Source organism: Dendrobates tinctorius, unplaced genomic scaffold (assembly GCF_039654945.1).
Source record: "Dendrobates tinctorius isolate UK_male_01 unplaced genomic scaffold, ASM3965494v1 ptg000028l, whole genome shotgun sequence".
Taxonomy (NCBI): Eukaryota; Metazoa; Chordata; class Amphibia; order Anura; family Dendrobatidae; genus Dendrobates; species Dendrobates tinctorius.
In genome coordinates, this window is record NW_027361696.1 from 54,416,380 (window position 1) to 54,443,921 (window position 27,542).

The 27,542-nt window shown below is 42.6% G+C and overlaps 1 protein-coding gene across 3 annotated transcripts in view; it reads left to right on the forward strand.

Moving 5' to 3' along the window:
- GRIK5 (glutamate ionotropic receptor kainate type subunit 5) overlaps nucleotides 1–27,542 on the forward strand; it is a 446,124-nt gene that overhangs the window by 361,320 nt on the left and 57,262 nt on the right. For all 3 annotated transcript variants that reach the window (XM_073570753.1, XM_073570754.1, XM_073570755.1), the window contains one exon: nucleotides 7,634–7,743. In XM_073570753.1, the coding sequence (XP_073426854.1) occupies nucleotides 7,634–7,743 (110 nt within the window). The remainder of the gene's footprint in view (nucleotides 1–7,633; nucleotides 7,744–27,542) is intronic.

Consider the following 27,542-nt stretch of genomic DNA (forward strand, 5'->3'; position numbering starts at 1 on the left):
GACTCATCATTTATTTCAAAGAATGGTGGACATGCATCATTTTTATGCGCTGTCCCCTTCAAAGTAATCTCTCCCGGATGATATGCATTTGTCCCAATGTTCCTGCCACTTTCGGAAGCAATGTTAAAGAGTCTTCAAAAGTGATGGGACTAAGCTGTGCCTGAACATTATTTCGGATGCCTAAAATGTAATCAATTTTTCTTTTCTGTTACATTTTCAGGCAGAGGGCGATAAGGTCCAGTCATGGAGGAAATTATGGAATTAATGGATTTGGGTTTAATCTAGAAATTTTTAGGTAGAGAGGGAAATAGAAGATGTCAAGTAGCAGAAATATATATTTATATAAAACCCCAAATAAGTGTCAAAAAGCACTGGACTCAAACATATCAGAATCTTGGCCCAACTTCTACCTAGCCAGAGGGCTTCAATTTCCCAATTCGAAGGTGACACATTGGACTGCAGATTCTCATGTTGCCACAACCCCTGAGATTATTGACCTCGGGATGTAGAAGTCATGATGTTAAGTGGCCCACTACATTAAGTCACTTTGCTCGTGGCCAATAGGAACCTCTTTCAGGACTTATTGGCATTTGCCCAATGCAAAGTTTCATCTGAAGAGTCTCAAGGTGTCCAAACATCTTAGATAGCTGATAGCCAAACACTATACACTGGTGACCAAAGTCACATGAAGTTGGGTTTGGCACAATGTTCATGAGTTGTTCATAGGAAGAGGAAAATAAAACAACATCAAACACCTTTGGCGGCAGTAGATTTCTGGGAACAAAAAGATTAGATGCTGAAATGTAATATGCCCCATCCTTATTTCTCCCAACATCATCTGTTGGGGGAGAATTTGGAAGTGCTAAATACATGTTGAATGATCATCTGGTCCTACAGAAATTTGCAGGTTCAACCCACACTAGTCAACACACTGTGAGCCCAGGCAAATACAGGGGTCCACTGCACTGGGGGACCACTTGGCTAAAGCTTCCAATTGCAACTAATCATATATGGAGCGGGCTCAGGAGCTCAGCCTGCTCCATACAGTGTGAGTATTGGCTGTGTTATACTGCCAGCAGCTGAGTCTTAACTTCTGCAAATGGGACTAGCAGTAAAACCCCCTTAGATGCCACAGCATTTAGGAGGTAGGAAATTAAGAGGAAAGTGTCCCTTTTGACACCCATTTGCTCCTCCACAATCCGATTTCTAGAGTGCTGAAGTAGAGGAATTTTTTCCCTATAACTTGTCCCTAAAAAAACAAGCTATGCAATGGAAAAATAAAAAATAAAGAGGTTGACCACTACTTTTTCATTGATGACCCATCCTTAGCATATGTCATCAATGTCTGACAACTGACCTTGATTTGAATAGGAGGCGGATGTGCAGAACCAAACCTTGGTCATCACCAGAAGACAGCCATCTCTGCAACTGAGAGTACTTCTGGCTGCCGCTGAAACCGACAATAGCTGATCGGTGGAGGTGCAGGGGGTCGGAACCCGGCTGATCAGTCATTGATGACCTATCCTAAGGATAAGTCCTCAATGAAAGAGTAGTGAACAACCTCTTTAAAGCACTGGGAAAGTGAGTAGGAAAAATTAATCCAAAGCGAAGAGGGGTCTCCACTGGGACTCCATTGCCCCAAACTGGAGCCAACTCTACTAATGCGTATGGGACTCCTAAAAGTATCATGTTAACGTTCTGAACAATTTTTGTTCACCTATCTTGGAATGTTGTGGTCACACGTCATATCTATAATCTCACGTGTCTTCGTACCATACTACAGTGAAGGAAATAATTATTTGATCCCTTGCTGATTTTGTAAGTTTGCCCACTGGCAAAGACATGAACAGTCTATAATTTTAAGGGTAGGTTAATTTTAACATTGAGAGATAGAATATCAAAAATAAAATCCAGAAAATAACATTGTATAAATTTGTTTGCATTTTGCAGTGAAAAATAAGTATTTGATCCCCCACCAACCATTAAGAGTTCTGGCTCCTACAGACCGGTTAGACGTGCCTAAATAACTCGTTACCTGCATTAAAGACAGCTGTCTTACATAATCACCTTTATAAAAGACTCCTGTTCACAGACTCAATTAATCAGTCAGACTCTAAAGGCCCCGTCACACTAAGCGAGATCTCTAGCTATATCGCTTAAGCGTCACCGATTTTGTGACGCAGCAGCGATATTGCTAGCGATATCGCTGTGTGATACTTACCTCCGACCGGCTCCCCCGATGGCTATCGCTGATCGCACGAGAACATCCTGGGCCGTTTCTCGTCGGCCGCTTCCTACTGGGCTTCCTGCTGTTGCCGACGAGCGACGTGTGGACGCAGGCGGGAGGTTGTCTTCATCGCCGCGTCTGACAGGTAAGTAATGACCGCCGACCGCTGCTGCATCGCTGGTGAGATCTGCCTGTTTGGCAGCTCACTAGCGACCATTTAGCGATGCACCAGTGATCCTGACCGGGTCGTATCGTTGTCGGGATCGCTGGTGCATTGCTAAATGTGACGGTACCCTAACCTCTACAACATGGGCAAGGCCAAAGAGCTTTATAAGGATGAGCTTTATCAGGGAGAAAATCATGGACCTGCACAAAGCTTGAATGGGCTACAAACCCATACATAAGGCACTGGCTGAGAAGGAGACGACTGTAGGTGCAATAGTAAGAAAGTGGAAGAAATACAAAATGACTGTCAATCGACATTGATCTGGGGCACTATGCAAAATCTCACCTTGTGGGGTATCCTTGATCATGAGGAAGGTGAGAGATCAGCCTAAAACTACACTGGGGAAACTTTATTGATCTCAAGGCAGCTGGGACCACAATCCCCAAGAAAACCATTGGTAACACATTACGCCGTAAAGGTTTATAATCCTGCAGTGCCCGTAAGGTCGCCCTGCTCAAGAAGGCACATGTACAGGCCTGTCTGAAGTTTGCCAATGAACACCTGGATGATTCTGTGAGTGATTGGGAGAAGGTGCTGTGGTCAGATGAGACAAAAATTGATCTCTTTGGCATTAACTCAACTCACCGTGTTTGGAGGAAGAGAAATGCTGCCTATGACCCAAAGAACACCGTCCCCACTGTCAAGCATGGAGGTGGAAACATTATGTTTTGGGTGTGTTTCTCTGCAGATGTCTACTTCACCACATCAATGGGAGAATGGAGGGAGCCATGTACCGTAAAATCCTGAGTGACAACCTTGTTCCCTCCACCATGACATTAAAAATGGGTCATGGCTGGGTCTTCCAGCAAGGCAAAGACCCAAAATATACAGCCAAGGCAACAAAGGAGTGGCTCAAAAATAAACACATTAAGGTCATGGAGTTTCTTAGCCATTCTCCAGACCTTAATCCCATAGAAAACTTATGGACGGAGTTGAAGCTCCGAGTTGCCAAGCGACAGCCTCAAAATCTTAATGATTTAGAGATGACCTGCAAAGAGGAATGGACCAAAATTCCTCCTGACATGTGCGCAAACCTCATCATCAACTACAAAAAAAGTCTGACTGCTATGCTTGCCAACAAGGGTTTTACCACCAAGTATTAACTCCTTCCCAACATATGACTTACTATCCCGTCCATGGGCATTAAGGTCCAGGGCACATGGATGGGATAGTATGTCATCGCGATCAGCTGTACTCACGGGGGGAGCGCAGCTGATTATCACAGCTGACACCCGGCACTATGTGCCAGGAGCGGTCACGGGCCGCTCCCAGCTCATTAACCCCCGGCACACTGCGATCAAACACGATCGCAGTGTACCAGGGGCATAGGGAAGAATCACGCAGGAAGGGGGCTCCCTGTGTGCTTCCCTGAGACCCTCGGAACAACGCGATGTGCTCAAATTGTTCCGAGGGCCTCCTCCCTGCAGGCCCCCAGATCCAAAAAGGCCGTGGAGGCCTTCCGGGTCCTGCAGGGAGGTGGCTTCTCAGTGCCTGCTGAGAGCAGGCGCTGAGAAGCCGCCTGCACTGCCTGTGCAAAGTGCCTGTGCACTTGGTGGGGGGTAAAGGGGTTAAGTCTTGTTTGCCAAGGGATCAAATACTTATTTCTCACTGTAAAATGCAAATAAATTTATATAATTTATACAATGTGATTTTCTGGATTTTATTTTTGCTATTCTATCTCTCAATGTTAAAATTACCCTACCCTTAAAATTATAGACTGTTCATGTTTTTGTCAGTAGGCAAACTTACAAAATCAGCAAGGGATCAAATAATGATTTCCTTCACTGTATCTAGTCAATATATTACCATCCTATCCTATAGACCTATTGGGGGTATGGATGGCACTAGGAGGTCCTCCTCTGGTCCTAGATATATTCAGATATTCAACATTTAGATGATTGACACGGAAAGATCCAGGAAAAGAAATATAAAATTCTGCTCTTATTACTAGAGGTCAATGTCAGTCTGCTGCTCCTAAAGCCATAAAGAAAAGTAAGTGTGAGCCCAATGGAAAAAAGTGGATGAAGGTGTTATTTCCATGTTACACGTTCATGTCTGCACTTGTCCTCATCTTCATTTTTTTTGTTCTTTTCATCGTAAATCTTGTCTAAGTGTCTACCTTGTTGACTTATTCTGGGTTTTTTTTTCGGGAAAAGAAACCTTTCATGGAATTTTTTTAGTTTTAATTTAGGACACCATTGTGCATATAGATCACCTACAACACTGCTTTCCCCCAAGTACCCAATTTGTAGGAGATCCTGTTCCGTATAGAGAAGCCCTTTAATGAGAGGTAAAGAATAATGGTAGACACGTACAGTCCTCACACGCGATAAAGCATGACATGTCCTCTACCTGATCTCTGCCATTGCTTCTACCCGCTTCCTTTCAGTCATGACACCCTCATTATTTATTCATAGCAGTGTCATGATCCTCCCGCTGGAGGAACTGATGAGAGGGGCCATGCTTTTTAGGAATCAGACCAGGAATTTGCTATGACTTTTTAATCACCTGGCTATGTTGCAAAAATAAAAAAAATAATGTGTATACTTTTGCAACATAGATTTTTTTTATGGCATCATTACAAATAAAAAAAGAAACAAGTAACTCCTATTGTACAGAGCTCTTATGCAGAACCATGTGTATCCATAATTACAGGCTACGATCCTGCTGGCATCATCTGGCAAACCTAGTACCGCCATTAAAAAGCAATGCACCACCATTTCCATAGGGGTTTTAGATGATGGATATTTGACCACTGGGGGTCTCACCTGTAAAATAGGGGTACACACTCCCATTCTACCTAGCTGCAGATGGGATGATATGGTCAGTCTCATAGACAATGAATGGGGCGCGACCATGGTGCTCTGTGCTAGTTTGACCGCAGCTCTGTACCCGAGTTTTGGGACTTCCAGTAATCACAATTCTGTACATAGGAGGGGCTTATATGAGATCAGGGGCAGGTTTTTTCTCTGAGATAGCGCCACTCCTGGCCATGGCTTGTCTTACAGTATTAGCAGCAGCCATATCTATAGAACTCGCTGTGATACTGCTGGAAGTAATGTCCTTTATTGACACATTCATCACTTCGAGCTGTCACTCCTCTGTCACTTGATGTCCTTTCCCGTTCATAAATCCACCTCCTCATCTTTATTCATGTCTCTGCTCGAGGTTCTGCACGAGTATACTGGTCAGGCCTCCTCCATGTCCTCCTCCTCACCCACACTGTCTGCAGCCTCCCGTCTTCTTCACTTTATGGCATGCTGCGCCTTCCCCATTTCCTGTATATTATATGTATGCAAAGATTTTTTTTATACACACCTCAGCTGCTGCAGAACCTTTTTAAAGATTTGAGGGTGATAGGGCTTCCTTCACACCAATCACTGATATGAAATCATCTCAACTTGTTTTTTAAAGGTTTGCATCATCTAAGTGTGTGTGTTATGATGATCTCCAGTAGCTCAGGTGTATTATGGGTTTCTGCAGCAGCTGAGGTGTATTATGATGTTCTCCAGCGGCTGAGTGTATTATGAGGTTCTGCAGCAGCTGAGGTGTATTATGAGGTTCTGCAACAGCTGAGGTGTATTATGGGTTTCTGCAGCAGCTGAGGTGTATTATGATGTTCTCCAGCAGCTGAGTGTATTGTGAGGTTCTGCAGCAGCTGAGGTGTATTATGAGGTTCTGCAGCAGCTGATGTGTGTTGTGAGGCTCTAAAGCAGCTGAGGTGTATTATGATGTTCTGCAGCAGCTGAGGTGTATTATGATGATCTGCAGCTGCTGAGGTGTATTATGATGATGATGTTCTGCAGTAGTTGAGGTGTATTATGATGTTCTGCAGCAGATGAGGAGTACTATAATCTTCTGCAGCAGCTGAGATGTATTATGATGTTCTGCATTAGCTGAAATGTATTATGATGTTCTGCAGCAGCTGAGGTGTATTATAAGGTTCTGCAGCAGCTGAAATGTATTAAGATGTTCTGCAGCAACTGAGATGTATTATAAGGTTCTGCAGCAGCTGAGGTGTATTATGAGATTCTGCAGCAGCTGAGGTGTATTATGATGTTCTGCAGCAGCTGAAATGTATTATGATGTTCTGCAGCAGCTGACGTGTATTATAAGGTTCTGCAGCAGCTGAGGTGTATTATTACCAGAGTTAAATGAATTTGTTTGGGTTCGCTCTTATTCGGCAAGCAATAGCTGATCAGTGCCGCCACTGCATGTGTCACGGCTGGGTCACAGTCACAGCACATGCATGGAGAGCCCAACACACAGGTTCTCCATGCATGTGCTGTGACTGTGACACAGCCAAGACACATGCAGCTGCGGCGCCGATCAGCTGATCGGCTGGCGCGATCCAGGAAGCCAGGTTCCAACTGCAGTTAATTTGGTAAAGGTAATCTTGCGGAATAAGAGGGGACTCGAACAAATTCGCTCAACTCTAATTATGATGTTCTGCAGCTGAAGTGTATTATGAGGTTCTGCAGCAGCTGAGGTGTATTATGGGGTTATGCAGTAGCTGAGGTGTATTTTGAGACTCTGCAGCAGTTGAGGTGCATTATGAGGTTCTGCGGCAGCTGAGGTTTATTACGATGTTCTGCGGCACCTGTGGTGTTTTATGAGGCTCTGTATTATGAGGTCATGCGGTATCATACAGGTGTATTTAGAGTTTCTGTGGTGTGTATTATAATGTTATTTGTTTATTGGGTTACACATCTGTGTAAAACATACAGCAATTGCTGCAGAACATCTTTTTTAATGTGGGGTCCTAAGCACTACATCTCAGACAATTGTTGGTTTGAACAGGCAAAAAAACTTCCTGCAAAACTGGATTGCGGCAAACTGTCTCTAGTGTACAGGAAAAGATAAGCTTATGTGATACTGCTTATGTCGGGTTAATTCTATTTCGGAAAGTATCCCCTTCACTAGGCATTTGAGGATTGTATTATGTAGCACTTTGTGCTCCATCAAAAATACTTTCCACACTAATTTTTTTTCACTTTTGGCACATATGTAATGTTACACTGTAATCTCTTCTGACTGCTAAGAACTTCCTGCTCGATTTTGTCATTGATGAGTGCACCCTTCTCACCATGCTCTTTTTTTGTATTGTACACCCTAACCCTCTCACTGTACTTCCTGTATACATATGTTCCCTCCTGTATATATTCCCATGTCTCCCACAGGGCCGGAAGCCTGGGTACTTCTCCTTTCTGGATCCTTTCTCTCCTGCTGTATGGCTCTTCATGTTGTTGGCTTATCTGGCAGTCAGCTGTGTGCTGTTCTTGGCAGCCAGGTAATAACCCTTGTTTATCCAACCTCCCTGTGCACTGAATTGTATAACATCCTCTGTAATAAGCCTGCACCTGCAAAGTAGTGAATGACCCCTTTGCATCCTTGATATTATTTTTGCACACTCCATATTTCACAATGTAATGCATGTGCCTAACCCTCTGCACCTGATATATTTTTAGTTTTGCCTTCTTTTACAAAATGTAAAATGTAGTATCTGTATGCCTGGTATCTTATACAGTTTCCATTTGGACTAAAAATCATCAGATATAGAGATTTTTCTTATATACGATGAGATTATGCATACAACTATCATCTTTTCTGCACACAGAAATATAGGGCTTGGTACCGTACCCATTACGGTTCCCTTAAATATATATTAGTTTTCATTTTCTATTACCAGGAACCAAAATAGCTACAGTTTTCAATTTATAAGCAATGTATTGTGGAATCTACTGGGTTTTTAAACTGAACCTTACAATTTTCTAACTTTATACTATACAATACCCGTGAATGTAAATATATATATATATATATATATATATATATATATACACAGCTCTGGCAAAAATTAAGAGGTAACTTCCAAATGTTCAGTTTGTCTGATTTTTCTCTTTATAGGTATATTTTTGAGTAAATTGCAAATTGTTCTTTTAGTCTACAAACTTCTGACAACATGTCTTCGAATTTCCAAGCAATAAATTTTTTATTTTTTTCTGAATAGGAGAAATGGTAAAAATAACAAAAAATGCAGTATTTGCAGACCTCAAATAATGCTAAGAAAACAAGTTCATAATCATTTAGAAACAGCAATACTAATGTGTTAACTCAAGAAGATTTCAGAAATCAATATTTTGTGGAATAACCATGATTTTTAATCACAGCTTTCATGCGTCTTGGCATGCTTGCCACCAGTCTTTCACACTGCTTTTGGGTGACCTTATGCCACTCCTGGTACAAAAATTTAAGTAGTTCTTTGTTTGATGGCTTGTGACTATCCATCTTCCTCCTTATTACATTCCAGAGGTTTTCAATGGGGTCCAGGTCTGGAGAATGGGCTGACCATGACAGGGATTTGATGTGGTGGTCCTTCATCCACACACTGATTGACCTAGCTGTGTGGCATAGCGCACAGTCCTCAGAGTTGGGGAACATTGTCTGAGCAGAAGGAATCAACTGTTTTTCCAGGATAACCTTGTATGCAGCTTGATTCATACGACCTTCGCAAAGATTAACCTGCCCAATTCCAGCCTTGCTGAAGCATCCCCAGATCATCACTGATCCACCAAATTTCACAGTGGATGCAAGACACTGTGGCTTGTATGCCTCTCCAGGTCTCCATCTAACCATTAGACGACCAGGTGTTGGGCAAAGCTGAAAATTAGACTCAGAGAAGATTACCTTACGCCAGTCCTCTATAGTCCAATCATTATGGTCTTTGGCAAACCAGCCTGGCTCTCCTTTGCTTCTCATTGATGAAAGGCTTTTTTCCAGCTTTACATGACTTGAGCCCTGCCTGTAGGAGCCTGTTACGAACTGTTCTTGCCATGCACTTCGCCTCAGCTGCCATTTTCCATTCCTTTTGTAGGCCACTTGATGTTACCCTTCGGTTGCTGAGTGACATTCGAATAAGATGGTCATGCAGGTCAGTGGAGAGTCGTTTTCGCCCTCTGCCGGTCTGAAGCTTTGTTGTCCCCAATGTCTGCTGCTTGACCTTGTTGTAATGGACTGTTGTCTTAGAAATTTTAAGGATGGAGGCAACATGATGCTCACTATATCCCTCTGCTAGTAAAGCCAGAATTGAGCCCTTCTTTTCCTTACTCAAAACTTTTCTTTTCAACTCCTTTGACATGGTTACAAGTTATTTTTTCATTTCTATTACTTTTGGGATGTTAATAGCACTTGCTACTAGCATCCAGCTTGTCCACAGCAGGGTTTTTTTTATACTTTCCTTCGTTAAATAAGATTTGGTTCAGGTGATCACCTAATCAGACACACATTAAGTAGAATGAGGTGCACTCTTGTTGGAATTCAACTGACACTGGAATGGAAAGACATGTAGAGAAGCTGATTTTTATAAAACTGTGAAGTGGTCTCTAAATTTTTGCCAGAGCTATATATATATATATATATACAGTCATGGCCAAAAGTATTGACACCCCTGCAATTCTGTCAGATAATACTCAGTTTCTTCCTGAAAATTATTGCAAACACAAATTCTTTGGTATTATTATCTTCATTTAATTTGTCTTAAATGAAAAAACACAAAAAGAATTGTCCTAAAGCCAAATTGGATATAATTCCACACCAAACATAACAAAGAGGGTGGACAAAAGTATTGGCACTGTTCGAAAAATCATGTGATGCTTCTCTAATTTGTGTAATTAACAGCACCTATAACTTACCTGTGGCACCGAACAGGTGTTGGCAATAACTAAATCACACTTGCAGCCAGTTGACATGGATTAAAGTTGACTCAACCTCTGTCCTGTGTCCTTGTGTGTACCACATTGAGCATGGACAAAAGAAAGAAGACCAAAGAACTGTCTGAGGACTTGAGAAACCAAATTGTGAGGAAGCATGAGCAATATCAAGGCTACAAGTCCATCTCCAAAGACCTGAATGTTCCTGTGTCTACCGTGCGCAGTGTCATCAAGAAGTTTAAAGCCCATGGCACTGTGGCTAACCTCTCTAGATGTGGCCAGAAAAGAAAAATTGACAAGAGATTTCAATGCAAGATTGTGCGGATATTGGATGAAGAACCTCCACTAACATCCAAACAAGTTCAAGCTGCCCTGCAGTCCGAGGGTACAACGGTGTCAACCCGTACTATCCGTCGGGATCTGAATGAAAAGGGACTGTATGGTAGGAGACCCAGGAAGACTCCACTTCTTACCCCGAGACATAAAAAAGCCAGGCTGGAGTTTGCCAAAACTTACCTGAAAAAGCCTAAAACATTTTGGAAGAGTGTTCTCTGGTCAGATGAGACAAAAGTAGAGCTTTTAGGGTAAAAGCATCAACATAGAGTTTACAGGAGAAAAAAGAGGCATTCAAAGAAAAGTACACGGTCCCTACAGTCAAACATGGCGGAGGTTCCCTGATGTTTTGGGGTTGCTTTGCTGCCTCTGGCACTGGACTGCTTGACCGTGTGCATGGCATTATGAAGTCAGAAGACTACCAACAAATTTTGCAGCATAATTTAGGGCCCAGTGTGAGAAAGCTGGATCTACCTCAGAGGTCATGGGTCTTCCAGCAGGACAATAACCCAAAACACTTCAAAAAGCACTAGAAAATGGTTTGAGAGAAAGCACTGGAGACTTCTAAGGTGGCCAGCAATGAGTCCAGACCTGAATCCCATAGAACACCTGTGGAGAGATCTAAAAATGGCAGTTTGGAGAAGGCACCCTTCAAATATCAGGGACCTGGAGCAGTTTGCCAAAGAAGAATGGTCTAAAATTCCAGCAGAGCATTGTAAGAAACTCATTGATGGTTACCGGAAGCAGTTGGTCGCAGTTATTTTGGCTAAAGGTTGTGCAACCAAGTATTAGGCTGAGGGTGCCAATACTTTTGTCCGGCCCATTTTTGGAGTTTTGTGTGAAATGAGCAATGTTTTGCTTTTTGCTTCATTCTCTTTTGTGTTTTTTCATTTAAGACAAATTAAATGAAGATAATAATACCAAAGAATTTGTGTTTGCAATCATTTTCAGGAAGAAACTGAGTATTATCTGACAGAATTGCAGGGGTGTCAATACTTTTGGCCATGACTGTATATATATATATATATATATATATATATATTCATGGTCGAAAGTGTTGGCACTTCAAGATCTCTGGAGATGGACATGTACCCTTGAGCTTGTTGATATTTTTCAACAATTTTTGTTCTCAAGTCCTCAGACAGTTCTCTTCTCCTCTTCCTGTTCTTTGTGCTTAGTGTGGCACACACAGATGCGCAATGCAAAGATTGAGTCAACTTCCTCCCTTTTCCTCTGGTTTCAGGTGTGATTTTCATATTGCCCACACCTGTTACTTGCCAAAGGTGAGTTTGAACGAGATTCACATGCTTGAAACAAAGTTGTTTACCCACAATTTTGGAAAGGTGACAATAATTTTGTCCAGTCAATTCCTGTGGTTTTGTGTAGAATTTTATACAATTTGCCTTTTTTTCATAATTTTTTTTGTATTGTTCCAATACACACAAAGGAAATAAACATGTGAATAACAAAACATGTGAATTGCAAACATTTTCAGGGAGAAATACTTGCTTTTTTGGAACAATTTCAAGGGTGCCACCACTAAGGGCCATGACTGTATATATTTGAACTCTTAACGTATATTTTTGTTTCTTACATAATGCAGTTTTTTCTTTTTTTTCTTCTTTCACATTTTGAATAGTTGGGTAGATAAATGTGAGATATGCATTGACATATAGGCAGGTTGCTTTGTCCAGCCTGATGTTGGGTGCAGACCAGACCTCCAATTTTGCTACCAGGAGACCCTGGGGATCGTTCTCTTTTCATCCGTCCTGATTACCTTACCATCTTGTTTTTTGAGGATGCAATTGACCTTTTCTCTGGAAACACAGAAATTCAGAGAATCGATTGCTTTTGTCTGACTGAAGGCAATAATTGCTCTACTAACACCTAAAAGAACTGGTGATTTGTCATTATATCGAGTGACTGAATATAAGAAAATGCTGAAATCTAAACTCTGTAAAACGCGGCGCATCACAGATATCCTACAGAATAACACATAATTGCTGGTAGAGGATCAGACACAACAGAGAAGATCTACGATTACTATTTACATTGTTTCTTTGTGGATCTTGGACGTTGTCGGTGCGCTGCCTGCACGATATTGTGTATATGACATAATATCACCTTTATTCTTACCATATCATCCCTATCTCAGAATAGTCTGCAAACCAGTGAATGATAAGAATAAAGGTGATATGTCATATACACAATATCTTGCAGGCAGCATACCGACAATGTACAAGATCCATAAACAAACTATAATATCACGGGGTGTAATATCTATAATAATAAATGCCCTAAGCAACTTCCGGTTGTAACAACTTCCGTCCAGTTGTAACCGGTGACGTCACCGCACACCTCTTTCCATGTTAACCCTCAACACACACACTCCTCTCACCTTTCACCATCTCCACTCACTCTTTCACTCCACATACGACCCTTTCTCTCACTCCGTCTCTCATACTCACGCCGTCATCGCCGCTGATCCACGATCCCCGACATCTTCTTCCGCCGGCGCCATCCTGGATCCAGACGTCCTCCACGCCGGCAACATGTTCTTGCGGCGACGCCATTTTGGATCGGCAAAATCCCGCGATAGTCAAGATGGCGTCGCCGCAAGAACATGTCGCCGGTGTGGCGAACGTCGGGATCCAAAATGGCGTCGGCGAAATCTCGCAAGATTTCACCGACGCCATTTTGGATCCCAACGGCATCCACGCCGGCGACATGTTCCTGCGGCGATGCTATTTTGGATCGGCGAAATCCCGCGATACTCAAGATGGCGTCGCCGCAAGAACATGTCGCCGGCGAGGACGACGTCGGGATCCAAAATGGCGTCGGCGAAAACTCGCGAGATTTCGCCGACGCCATTTTGGATCCCGACGTCGTCCACGCCGGCGACATGTTCTTCCAGCGACGCCATCTTGACTATCGCGGGATTTCACGATACTCAAGATGGCGTCGCCGCTAAAACATGTCGCCGGCGTGGACAACGTCTGGATCCAGGATGGCGCCGGCGGAAGAAGATGTCGGGGATCGTGGAGCAGTGGCGATGACGGCGTGAGTATGAGAGACGGAGTGAGAGAAGGGGTCGTATGTGGAGTGAAAGAGTGAGTGGAGATGGTGAAAGGTGAGAGGAGTGTGTGTGTTGAGGGTTAACATGGCAAGAGGTGTGATGCTATCGCATCCTCGCGATGCGATAGCATCGGGCCATAATCTAGTATTTTAATAAGAAGGCTCCCCCTAAAAATAAGCTGGTCTCAGAGTGTTCCACTTCTGACACAATCATTGATCAGTTGTGATCAGAGCAGGAAACCTCTAGCAAGTGTTCAATTTCCCTGCAACACCACCACAGGCTAAATGAAGCATTACACAGTTCACAATAAAATAGTTGGAATGTATGTGTAATATATAGACACTAGCTGAAGAGCCCGGCGTTGCATGGGCACAGTAACCAACTGTGGTTAGTTATAACAAATTATAATGATTATATTGCACATAAAAACATTTCACATCATATATTCAACACTACAGATTTGCAACACAAATTAACTAAACGATTACCCAAGTATTGATAGTATTTTATTTTCAACTCATTCAAGAGCCTTTTGATAAACAACATGTGTATAAACAACATGTGTATCTGTGTATCTAACCCTATCCTGTGTGATAATGTCTGCTGAGCTGTGTACCTAATCCTCTCCTGTGTGATCCTTTCTGCTGAGCTGTGTATCTAATCCTATCGTGTGTTACTGACTGCTCAGCCGTGTATCTAATCCTATCCTGTGTGATACTGACTGCAGAGCAGTGTATCTAATCCTATCCTGTGTGATACCGTCTGCTGAGCCGTGTATCTAACCCTATCCTGTGTGATACTGACTGCTGAGCCGTGTATCTAATCCTATCCTGTGTGATACTGACTGCTGAGCCATGTGTCTAATCCTCTCCTGTGTGATACTGACTGCTGAGCAGTGTATCTAATCCTATCCTGTGTGTGATACTGACTGCTGAGCCGTGTATCTAACCCCACCCTGTGTGATACTGACTGCTGAGCCGTGTACCTAATCCTATCATGTGTGTTACTGACTGCTCAGCCGTGTATCTAATCCTATCCTGTGTGATACTGCCTGCTGAGCCGGGTATCTAATCCTCTCCAGTGTGATACTGACTGCTGAGCAGTGTATCTAATCCTATCCTATGTGTGATACTGACTGCTGAGCCAGGTATCTAATCCTATCCTGTGTGATACTGACTGCTGAGCAGTGTATCTAATCCTATCCTGTGTGATACCATCTGCTGAGCCGTGTATCTAATCCTATCCTGTGTTACTGACTGCTCAGCCATGTATCTAATCCTATCCTGTGTGATACTGACTGCTGAGCCGTGTATCTAATCCTATTCTGTGTGATACGGTCTCCTGAGCCGTGTATCTAATACTATTCTGTGTTACTGTGTGCTGAGCTGTGTATCTAATCCTATCCTGTGTGATACTGTCTGCTGAGCCGTGTATCTATTCCTATCCTGTATGATACTGACTGCTGAGCTGTGTATCTAATCCTATCCTGTGTGATACTGACTGCTGAGCCATGTGTCTAATCCTCTCCTGTGTGATACTGACTGCTGAGCTGTGTATCTAATACTATCCTGTGTGATACTGCCTGCTGAGCTGTGTATCTAATCTTATCCTGTGTGATACTGGGCTCCCCCTGCAGTCTGTGTCAGAGGGTGGTCCGTGTTGGCACGGTAATAAATTGTGTTATTTCCAGCTTTACAGACGATAACACCATAGAAATGATAAGAATAATAGGCCAAATTGTTTGGTGAATTGGAACACGTGGGGTTAAAATTTCGCCTCACAACATAGCCTATGACACTCTCAGGGTCCAGACGTGTGACTGTGCCAAATTTTGTGGCTGTAGCTGCGACAGTGCAGATGCCAATCCCGGACATACACACACACACACACACTGAGCTTTATATATTAGATGTCGGGTTCTCCAGTCTAGGAGATGAACTTTGTAGCTGTGTAATAGATTAGGGTCCTGATTGAGGGAATCTCCTGTAATAACACAGAATTCCCTTATAGGATGTACAGTAGGAAAATTAGTTTTTAAATCAGACACCCCCTTTAATGCATAAACGTGATAGCTTATTTTGCAGTTTGTTGACATATACTAGACCTTGGCATGTTTCAGCTAGACCTAGGAGGTAGCTTCTCTTAAGTCAATGTTTGAAATTTTTAAGGGGTTCTCCCCAAATCACAGTTTTTTTTCCTATGAATGATAAAATTGATAACTTGGCGAATATTAGGGGTCCTTCTGCTGGGACTCCCAACGATCCTGATATTGTGGCTCTGGAAGGGCCAAGAGCGCTGCTTAAATGTAGAGGAGATGCATATGCTCAACTTCCGAGCAGGGACATAACGATCGTGGTCGCAGAGGGTGCGACCTGGCCCATGAAGGAGGCGGGCTTGCAACACCAGCGCATGTTTTAGCTGGCTCCCTGCATCTCTATACATACTGCTGGCCAATAAGATGCCATCAGCTGACATCAGCATGCCTGCCACAGACAGCGCATAGTAGTGATGTCATGTGTCGCCCATAGCGGTACCGCCGAAGTCAGCTGCCAGCCTCTGCGCCGGCTGCAGAAAAGGGCATTGCACACCGTAGGAGAGGGGGAAGATGAAAAAAAATCAATTGTTTGGGTTTTATGTACAAATATTAGAGAACAGCGCCAGAACAGTTGTACATTATAACAAGATGAGCCCAGGAGCTGCGACATTATACCAGGAAGGGGCTCAAGATGGGGGATATATATTACTGGAAGGGGCCAGGATGGGGGCATTATACCAGGATGTGGAACATTATTACTGCAAGGGGTCCCGGATGGGGAACTTTATTAATGAAAGGGACTCAGGATGAAGGATATTATATTAGGAAGCGGCACAGGTTGGGTGACCTTAGTACAGGATGAGGGACATTATTACATTATGAGGGGAGCATCACATATGTCTTTATAGGATTTAGAATGCTACAAGGGCTAATAGATCTGACGAACATGCAAGTGGGGTCCAAGGTCCAAGTTTTGCACCGGGGCCCACTGGACTCCAGTTACGCCACTGCTTTAATGCCATTTATTATCTAAGGAACTTCCAGAAAAAGTTAACTACAGAGCTCCATTGTTTCCATTAATCCAATGGACAATTAACGGAGCAGAGGCCAAGCATTAGCACCTCCTCTCTATTCTTCAGAACCCCATTTGTCAAGAGTCCAGAGCTCCAATCTTTGGATTGTGGGGGGGGTCCCATCACTTGGACACACACAGATCAGCAAGTTATTCCCCATCCAGGTGATAACTTGCAAAGTTGAGAAAACTTCTTTTACAACTTAGCCAAATCAGAAACTCATTTGCAGACTGAACTTGCCCTAAAATTGGTGTAGAACAGGGTAAGGCAAAAATCAGATTGAGCCTAACTGAACGCTCCAACATAATCCATTGTTATAGGGGTCAGAGGTTCACTGAGATCTCCTGCGTGTTTAAAGGGGTTCTCCGTTGAAAACATAATATCAACTATTCATGTCCATCTGTCTGAATGCTTCCATTTTTTTTACCTGTTACAAGCAGAGGCAGGTCAGAGGCATGTTGTAAAAAGTCCCATAGGGAATGAATGGAGCTCTGGATAAAAGTGATCAGTGCAGATCTCATTGACTCTTGCCAAATTATACTGGCAAATAGGTGATGAATTGTTTTCACCGGACAATCCCTTTACTGCTAACATGTTATCTCAGCAGGGAACTTCATTTGCAACTTCTTCCAAAGGTGACGGATACATCCGTTTGGCTGGGGAAGGTGTAAGAATAAATTGCGCTCCAGTTTACGGAATCGCTTTAGATTTACAATATATTTGACCTATTCCGATTCATATCTGTTAGATGAAAACTTGTTAGGTGGCCGAGATGGCAGAACCCGGAGGCGTAAAACACAGCTAATTTCCCTTTTACATTTCACAGTTGTTAGTTTTAGAATTTAGATCCGAGGAAGTTTCATTAAATGCAGTATAAGCGAAGGTCCGAAAGCAAGGAGGGACAGTAATAAGGTAAATTAGATGGCCTTGCGGTCCCCCATAAGTCAAATAACCGCAGGCTTAAAGATACAGTCCAGATAATGGAGGCACTCAGCCATTGTAAAAATGTCCGTGGCTTCTTCAGAACGTTTCTTTAACCCCTTAAGATGTGATGTGGTCTTTGGTCATAAATCAACCTAGAGGAAGTAAAAATCACAGATAAAAAAGTTACAAACTTTCAGTTAGAACCAGCCCACTGTTGGATATCCAGTTGACTCATTCTGCAGCCAGAAGGCAGATAAGAGGCAAACAATGCAAAATTTTTAATGAAACCGAATTACAAAAATTTTGTAACCAAAGCTAAACGAATCTAAGTAAAGCGGGAGTCACACATAGCAATCTCGCTAGCGAGATCGCTGCTGAGTCACAAGTTTTGTGACACAACAGCGATCTCACCAGCGAGATCGCTGTGTGTGACAGCGATCAGCGACCGGCCCCCCTGCCGGTATCGCTGATCGCTGCAAGAAACCTCTGGACATATTTTTCGTCACTGGTCTCCCGCTGGCCAGCACGCATCGCTGTGTGTGACAGGCGGGAGACCAGCGATCAGCTGTAAAAAATAATTAAAAAAATAAAAAATATTGTTATTCTCGCCTTCCGACGTCCCGCGCAGCCATCCCGCCTCTCTCCACGCTCCCGGTCCCAGTGATCCTTTGCACGAATGACCGCGAGACGTCGCGCTGCCGCGAGATTGTGACATTCTCGTGGTCATTCTCGCAAAGGATTACTGGGACCGGAGCGTGGAGAGAGGCAGGATGGCTGCGCGGGACGTCGGAAGGTGAGAATAACAATATTTTTTATTTTGATTCTATTTTTTTTTACAGGGATATGGCATCAGCGCTAACGAACACAGCGATGCCGGGTGCTCGGCATCGCTTTGCTGATCGCTGGTGAAGCTGTCTGTGTGACAGCTCACCATCGATCACATAGAGACTTACCAGCGGTCCTGACACGTTGATATCATTGTCGGTATCGCTGGTAAGTCGCTATGTGTGACTCCAGCTTAAGACAAGTGGATGATCTCTTTAACTTCATCTATCCCCAACCTCCATAAACCTCATATCCTACTGCCACCCCCAATTCTGAGCATGTTATTGCCCCTAGAAATTAATAATAGCCCAGAAAATGTGTTTCCTTTTAGCCTATAATCAGTAATAATGTTCCGTGAGCTCTTATAAAGTAATAATGTCCCTTGAGGGCTCGCTTAAAAAGTATTAACACCTAGAGTTCTCCTTTAACAGATAATGCCCAGGGTGCCACAACTAATAATAATGCCCATAGTGCCCTCTTTGTCAATAAGAATAATGCCCAGACTGCATCCTTAAAGGGATTGTCCAGGCTTGGTGTTCAAGTCTGCAGTCACTCTATGTGGACATGACAGATTCATGTATTTTGGGTTAAAAAATATATTTGCATTTGGGTTTTATTTTAAAATTGACACCATTTTGGCGTAACAGTCTCTTTGTTTCCCTGCACGTTGCAGGCTGCAGAATGAGATTAACTAAGAATCCATCAGTGAGCAGGTTCTTACAGAGAGTCACTATCTCTTTATCTGTATTTTTCTGAGCTTCTCTCTGTGAATTTATGACCACATGTTATATCAGAACTGAACTTTCCTGCGGTCAACTCTATCTGTGGTCTCAACTGAGAGAAGGTCAGTAAAAGCCAGTTAAAAGAGCTACAAACTATCTATCAGAAGGAGCTCACTGACATATTCTCAGTTAACTCATTATGTAACCAGCAATACACAGTTTAAGGCCGGAGTCACACTAGAGAGAAATACGGACGAGTGCTATGCGAGAGAAAATCGCATAGCACTCGGACAAATGTTAAGCTATGGGGCAGCTCCCATCATCTGTTTTTTTCTCACCCGTATAATACGGGCGGGTGAAATCGCAGCATGCTGCGATTTGCACTGTATTACGCCCGAGACTCGCCAATGCAAGTCTATGGGTGCGATAAAAAAACGGATTACACACGGATCATGCGTGTGACTTGCAAGAAATACGCACCGGTGTCCTTTAGAAAAGCCGGCAATTCAGTATGCTATACTGTAAAATCACACTGATATGTGATAATAGGATAGATAGAATACATGTATACACATAGTTTAGGTATATATATATGTCATTGACACACTATATATATATATATATATATATATATATATATATATATATATATATATATATATATATATATTTCATAGACAGCTAGATAGCAGAATAGGTGAAAATTCAATTGTCGGCATCTGTAAAATCATTACAGAACCCGACAGGATATGAGACATAGTTTACATACAGTAAACCAATGCATATCCGTTAGATTTATATATGCCACTCACTAATAATGTTAGTAGTGTGTGTGTGTTAAATTTTGGAGCTGTAGGTGTTAAATTAAAGAATTAATTCACGGAAAAAACTGGCGTGGGCTCCCTCCCAATTTTCTCCGCCAGTGACTGAGGGCAGATATTAATAGCTGAGAGAGGGACCATTGTTTTGGCCCCCACCCCCCGGCTAAAAAAATTTGCCCACAGCCACCCCAGAAAAGGCGCATCTATAAGATGCGCCAATTCTGGCACTTACCCACTCTCTTCCCATTGCCCTGCAGGGGTTGGCATATGGGTAATAAGGGTTAATGTCATCTTGCTATTGTCAGGTGACATTAAGCCTGGTTAATAATGGAGAGGTGTCAATAAGACACCTATCCATTATGAATCCACTAGTCTGAAGGGGGTTAAAAAAACACACATTAAGAAAAAAGACTTTTAATGAAATAAATAAACACACATTTTTTCCATATTTATTACACTCCCAATCCATTCGAAGCCAAAAATCCAAAATAAAAAAGCAACAACATCCCATACCTGTCCAACGTACAGTCAAGTCCCACGCCGCAATCCATCTGAAGGGGTTAAATAGTTTACAACCGGGACCGGCGCTAATGCGACCGGCCCGGCTGTAAAGTTTCTGAACATTTTCCCACGTTGGTGAGTTCACCCGAGGTCAGGCGGGGAGTCTGCGCAGCCTCAGTAACGTCAGTGGCTATGGATCCATTATATGTCCATTTTGCAAGCCGGCGAGCGTATGGATGCTATACGGAAGTCACACGGATACTTTGATGCAAGGAAATTGCATCCTCGCATTGCTCACAGATGACATACGGATCACTGAAACATTTATGCGATTCTCGTCCATGAAAAACGAACCGATATTTTATACGTCTAGTGTGACTCCGGCCTAACAAAGAGACTGTAGAAGGCAATCAGTGCAATTTTTTTAATGAAACCCAATTGCAAAAATAATGTTTAGCCCCAAATACATTTAAGAAAAAAAAGACCCCAATAGTGTCCATACCATTTAGTTAAAAAAAAATAGTGGTGAGAATTATTATCATTATTATTATTTTATTAATAGTATTATTATTTTACTATTATTTAGTATTGTTATTATTTCGTAATATTATTACTATTTAGCATTGTTATTATCTAGTACTATTATTATTTAGTAATATTATTATTCTAGTATCATTATTACTTAGTAATATTATTGTTATATATTATCATTATTTTGTATAAAAATGATGATTATCATTATGAATAATAATAATATTAATAATTATTATTATATTATTTAGTGCTATTATTATTATTATTATTATTATTATTATATTATTGTTATTATTATTATTGTTATTCTTATTTATTATTATATTATTGTTATTATTATTACTGTTATGGTATAAGAAGGTTATTATTATTACCTGGCAGCAGCATTGGAAATACTTGTATAAATATCGTCTTCCTCTGATATTGCTGCTCAACCCCTTCAGATGTATACTGCAGTACCAGCCACGTACCCAAGTGGCGCCATTTCCAGGCGAGAAAAAAAAAAAGCCTTATTTTTCTCATTTGATATAACCCCCTCCTTGTAATTATTAATGTGTGTTGATAATTCAGCTCTTGTGCTGTATAATGCCGCAACGATTAATAGGCTCAAAGGTTGACATTTGTATAAAAATATCTGTTGCACTGCTAGCTAAAATCTTTGAAAAGCCTCGATGACATTTAGCAAATTCGCTTTTCTGTGTTAGACCTTGTGGGACCAAGCGCTTAATTATGGTAAAGTGATAAAAAGGCAGAAATGTCCAAGGTTTACAGATGTGTAAGATCCCAGTGATAATGCGGATAAATATAAATAGTCGTGTGCGGATATTTCCATCTTGGCAGTTTCTCCAGTTGTACTCTCGTCAAGGACGACGCTGTCATTACACCGCTTTTATCCACAGACTAAACTATTATGGATAATAATAACAATAGTAACACTTAGCGGACCGTCCGGCTCGTCTGACGTGTCTGGTTTACTAAATCTTTGATTTTCACATGAAATATCAATATCAAGGCTGGAACAATTCTGTTGTGTCGTTCCTCTGTTATTCCTCCTGAAAATGGTTTAATTAATAATTCTTCATTACTGATTTCCCTTATCAAAGAGCCATCCCTGTGTTACTCCTGACAATAGGTTGTGTCCCCACACACAGGTCTGGACTGGCCCACGGGAGAGCAGGAGAATCCTCCGGTGGGCCACCACCCTCTTATATGAGCAGTGTTCTAATCACTATTTACAGACAAAGGCAGAATCTTATTAATTTAACAATCTACCCAGATCATTGTTATATAAATTTGTGATTGAGGATAATGTCACATTTGCATGTAGCAGCTGAAAAGTGGGGCCCTGCAGTTGGTTATTGGCGGGCCCTTGGATCCCCAGTCTGACACTGGCTATACAGCCTGTGACAGTGTCAGCATTGAGGTAGGCCGCCCTGATGAGACTAATAGTGACACTAAGTTGTCAAATCTTGTTATACTATTCCCAAAGAATAAGATTAAGAGCAGCACAAAACAGTTAACTGGCTATATATGTGTATATGCATTTGTGTGAGTGTGTAATATATACTGTATAGATCTATATCAATACACACACATTATATATATATGCCATGGACTTCTATAGCCCCATCCTGGATCTGCCCCCATCCACCTTCCTACAGCCCCTACCCAACATCCCTACAGTCCCTATCCCTATTCCCTTTTGTACACTTGCTTTGGCAAAACTAATGTGTATTTAGTCCTGCCAATAAAGCTTCTTTGAATTTAAATTTATATATATCTACATAGATAGATACATAAATGTGTATGTGTGCGTATATATGTGTGTGTGCACATATATATGAATGTGTGTATATATAAATGTGTATGTACATATGTGTGTGTCTATATGAACGTATGTATGTGGGTATGTATGCGTATATGTATGCGTGTGTATGTATTTTTGTGTACATGCGGATACAGTATGTGTATGCCTGCCTCTGTTTATGAATGTATTTATGTGTATGTTTTCGTATATGTATGCATATATGTGTATGTATATTTATATGTATTATATACTGTATGTGTGTATATTATTTATATGTATGTATATGTACCCATGTGTGTATATTTATGTGTGTATGTACTGTATGTATACATATATGCATATGTGTGTGTGTATATTTATACGTGTGTGTATATACTGTATGTGTGTGTATATGTACAAATCTGTATATAGAGGTGTGTATATTTATTGTGTACGTATGTATACATGTATGCGTATGTATACATGTATGCATTTATGTGTATGTACGGTATGTATGTGTGTATATATATATATATATATATATATATATATATATATATATACACACATGTACATGTATTCACTGAAACGGACATGTAAAAAGAGCTGATGAGACCTCTTTAAGGAGTCATGTAAAGAAAAAGTTTCAGGTGACCTACCATTGGGTATATATCACCAATATCAGATGGGTGACAGTCTGACTCTCCACTTCCCCACTGACCAGCCCATTGCCAGGGCCTCAGATGGCCGATAGTGGAACAGCGCCAAACACTGTGTAGTGGCCATAAATAGTTCCTCTATATGGACCTCTATTGTTTTGCATTGATGAGCTAACCTAAGCATAGGTCATCAAAATTAAAGTCCTACCCCCACACCTCCCCCCAGAGTTCTCTACAATATTTAAAGGTACACTTGTTTTTATATATATAGACTAGCTGAAGAGCCCGGCGCTGCCCGGGAATAGTAACTAACTGTGCTGTGGTTAGTTATAGCAAATTATAATTATCCTCCATCCCATAGTCTCATGCCCATATACCCATCATACATATCCTCCATCCCATAGTCCCGTGCCCATATACCCATCATACATAGCCTCCATCCCATAGTCCCGTGCCCATATACCCGTCATACATATCCTCCATCCCATAGTCCAGTGCCCATATGCCCATCACACATCCTCCATCCCATAGTCAACCATTATGACATCATAATGAGCGGCGGGGCTTGCAACCTATGATGACATCAGCGTCGCCATGGCAACCATTATGACATCATAATGAGGGGCGGGGCTTGATACACACACACTTTTTCCCCATTATGTAGATAGGGGCAAAATCGTTTGGTGAATTGGAACGCGCGGGGTTAAAATTTCGCCTCACAACATAGCCTAGGACACTCTCGGGGTCCAGACGTGTGACTGTGCCAAATTTTGTGGCTGTAGCTGCGACGGTGCGGATGCCAATCCCGGACATACACACATACATACATACATACACACTTGAGCTTTATATATTAGACTAGCTGAAGAGCCCGGCGCTGCACGGGCATAGTAACTAACTGTGGTTAGTTATAGCAAATTATAATTATCCTCCATCCCATAGTTCCGTGCCCATATACCCATCATACATATCCACGATCCCATAGGCCCGTGCCCATATACCCATCATACATTTCCTCCATCCGATAGTTGAGTGCCCATATACCCATCACACATCCTCCATCCCATAGTCCCATGCCCATATATCCATCATACATATTCTCCATCCCATAGTCCCATGCCCACATACCCATCATACATATTCGCCATCTCATAGTCGAGTGCCCATATACCCATCACACATCCTTCATCTCATAGTCCCATGCCCATATACCCATCATACATATCCTCCATCCCATAGTCCCATGCCCATATACCCATCATACATATCCGCCATCCCATAGTCCCGTGCCTATATACCTGTCTTACATATCCTCCATCCCATAGTCCCGTGCCCATATACCCGTCATACATATCCTCCATCCCATAGTCCAGTGCCCATATACCCGTCATACATATCCTCCATCCCATAGTCCAGTGCTCATATACATATCCTCCATCCCATAGTCCTGTGCCCATATACCCGTCATACATATCCTCCATCCCATAGTCCAGTGCCCATATACCCATCACACATCCTCCATCCCATGGTCAACCATTATGACATCATAATGAGTGGCGGGGCTTGCAACCTATGATGACATCAGCGTCACCTTGTCAACCATTATGACATCATAATGAGGGGCGGGGCTTGACGTGCACAGACTTTTTCCCCAGTATGTAGACAGGGACAAAATTGTTTGGTGAATTGGAACGCGCGGGGTTAAAATTTCGCCTCACAACATAGCTTAGGACGCTCTCGGGGTCCAGACGTGTGACTGTGCCAAGTTTTGTGGCTGTAGCTGCGACGGTGAGGATGCCTATCCTGGACATACCCATACATACATACACACACACACACACACACACACACACACACACACACACACACACACACACATACACACACTTGAGCTTTATATATTAGATAATGAGCGGTGGGACTTGCAACCTATGATGACATCAGCGTCGCCATGGCAACCATTTTGACATCATAATGAGGGGCGGGGCTTGATACACACACTTTTTCCCCATTATGTAGATAGGGGCAAAATTGTTTGGTGAATTGGAACGCGCAGGGTTAAAATTTCGCCTCACAACATAGCCTAGGACACTCTCGGGGTCCAGACGTGTGACTGTGCCAAATTTTGTGGCTGTAGCTGCGACGGTGCGGATGCCTATCCCGGATATACACACATATACACAATTCAGCTTTATATAATAGATTAGCTGAAGAGCCCGGGCATAGTAACTAACTGTGGTTAGTTATAACAAATTATAATTATCCTCCATCCCATAGTCCCGTGCCCATATACCCATCATACATATCCACGATCCCATAGGCCCGTGCCCATATACCCATCATACATATCCTCCATCCCATAGTCGAGTGCCCATATACCCATCACACATCCTCCATTCCCTAGTCCCATCCCCATATACCCATCACACATCCCATAGTCCCGTGCCCATATACCCATCATACATATTCGCCATCCCATAGTCGAGTGCCCATATACCCATCATACATATCCGCCATCCCATAGTCCCGTGCCCTTATACCCGTCATACATATCCTCCATCCCATAATCCCATGCCCATATACCCATCATACATATTCGCCATCCCATAGTCGAGTGCCCATATACCCATCATACATATCCGCCATCCCATAGTCCCGTGCCCTTATACCCGTCATACATATCCTCCATCCCATAATCCCATGCCCATATACCCATCATACATATTCGCCATCCCATAGTCGAGTGCCCATATACCCATCATACATATCCGCCATCCCATAGTCCCGTGCCCTTATACCCGTCATACATATCCTCCATCCCATAGTCCCATGCCCATATACCCATCATACATATCCGCCATCCCATAGTCGAGTGCCCATAAACCCATCATACATATCCCCATCCCATAGGCCCGTGCCCATATACCCATCATACATATTCTCCATCCCATAGTCCCGTGCCCATATACCCATCATACATATCCTCCATCCCATAGTCCCGTGCCCATATACCCATCATACATATTCTCCATCCCATAGTCCCGTGCCCATATACCCATCATACATATCCTCCATCCCATAGTCCAGTGCCCATATACCCATCATACATATCCACGATCCCATAGGCCCGTGCCCAAATACCCGTCATACATATCCGCCATCCCATAGTCCACTGCCCATATACCCATCACACATCCTTCATCCCATAGTCAACCATTATGACATCATAATGAGCGGCGGGGCTTGCAATCTATGATGACATCAGCGTCGCCATGGCAACCATTGTGACATCATAATGAGGGGCGGGGCTTGATACGCACACAGTTTCCCCATTATGCAAATAGGGGCATTATGACATCATAATGAGGGGCGGGGCTTGACGCACACACACTTTTTCCCCAGTATGTAGACAGGGGCAAAATTGTTTGGTGAATTGGAACGCGTGGGGTTAAAATTTCACCTCACAACATAGCTTAGGATGCTCTCGGGGTCCAGATGTGTGACTGTGCCAAATTTTGTGGCTGTAGCTGCGACGGTACGGATGCCTGTTCCGGACATACACACATACACACATACATACCCACATACATACATACACACTTTGAGCTTTATTTATTAGATTGTATGTGTATCAGCGATGATATAATGGTTGCCATGGTGACGATGATGTCATAAAGGTTGCCATGAAGAAGATGATGTTATAAGGGGTATATGGGCATGCAACTATGGGATGGAGGATATGTACTGTATGATGGGAATATGGGCATGAGACTATGGGATGGATATGTGTGATGGGTAAATGGGCACAGGACTGTGGGATGGAAAATGTGTGATGGGTATATAGGCACTGGACTATGGGATGGAGGATTATACGTATGATGGGTATATGGGCACGGGACTATGGGATGGAGGATATGTATGATGGGTATATGGGCACAGGACTATGGGATGTACTGTAGGATGGGTATATGGGCACTGGACTATGGGATGGAGGATAATCATTATAGTTTGTTATAACTAACCACAATTAGTTACTATGCCCGGGCAACGCTAGTTGCTAGTTATAAATAAACTCCTAAATACTTTTAATG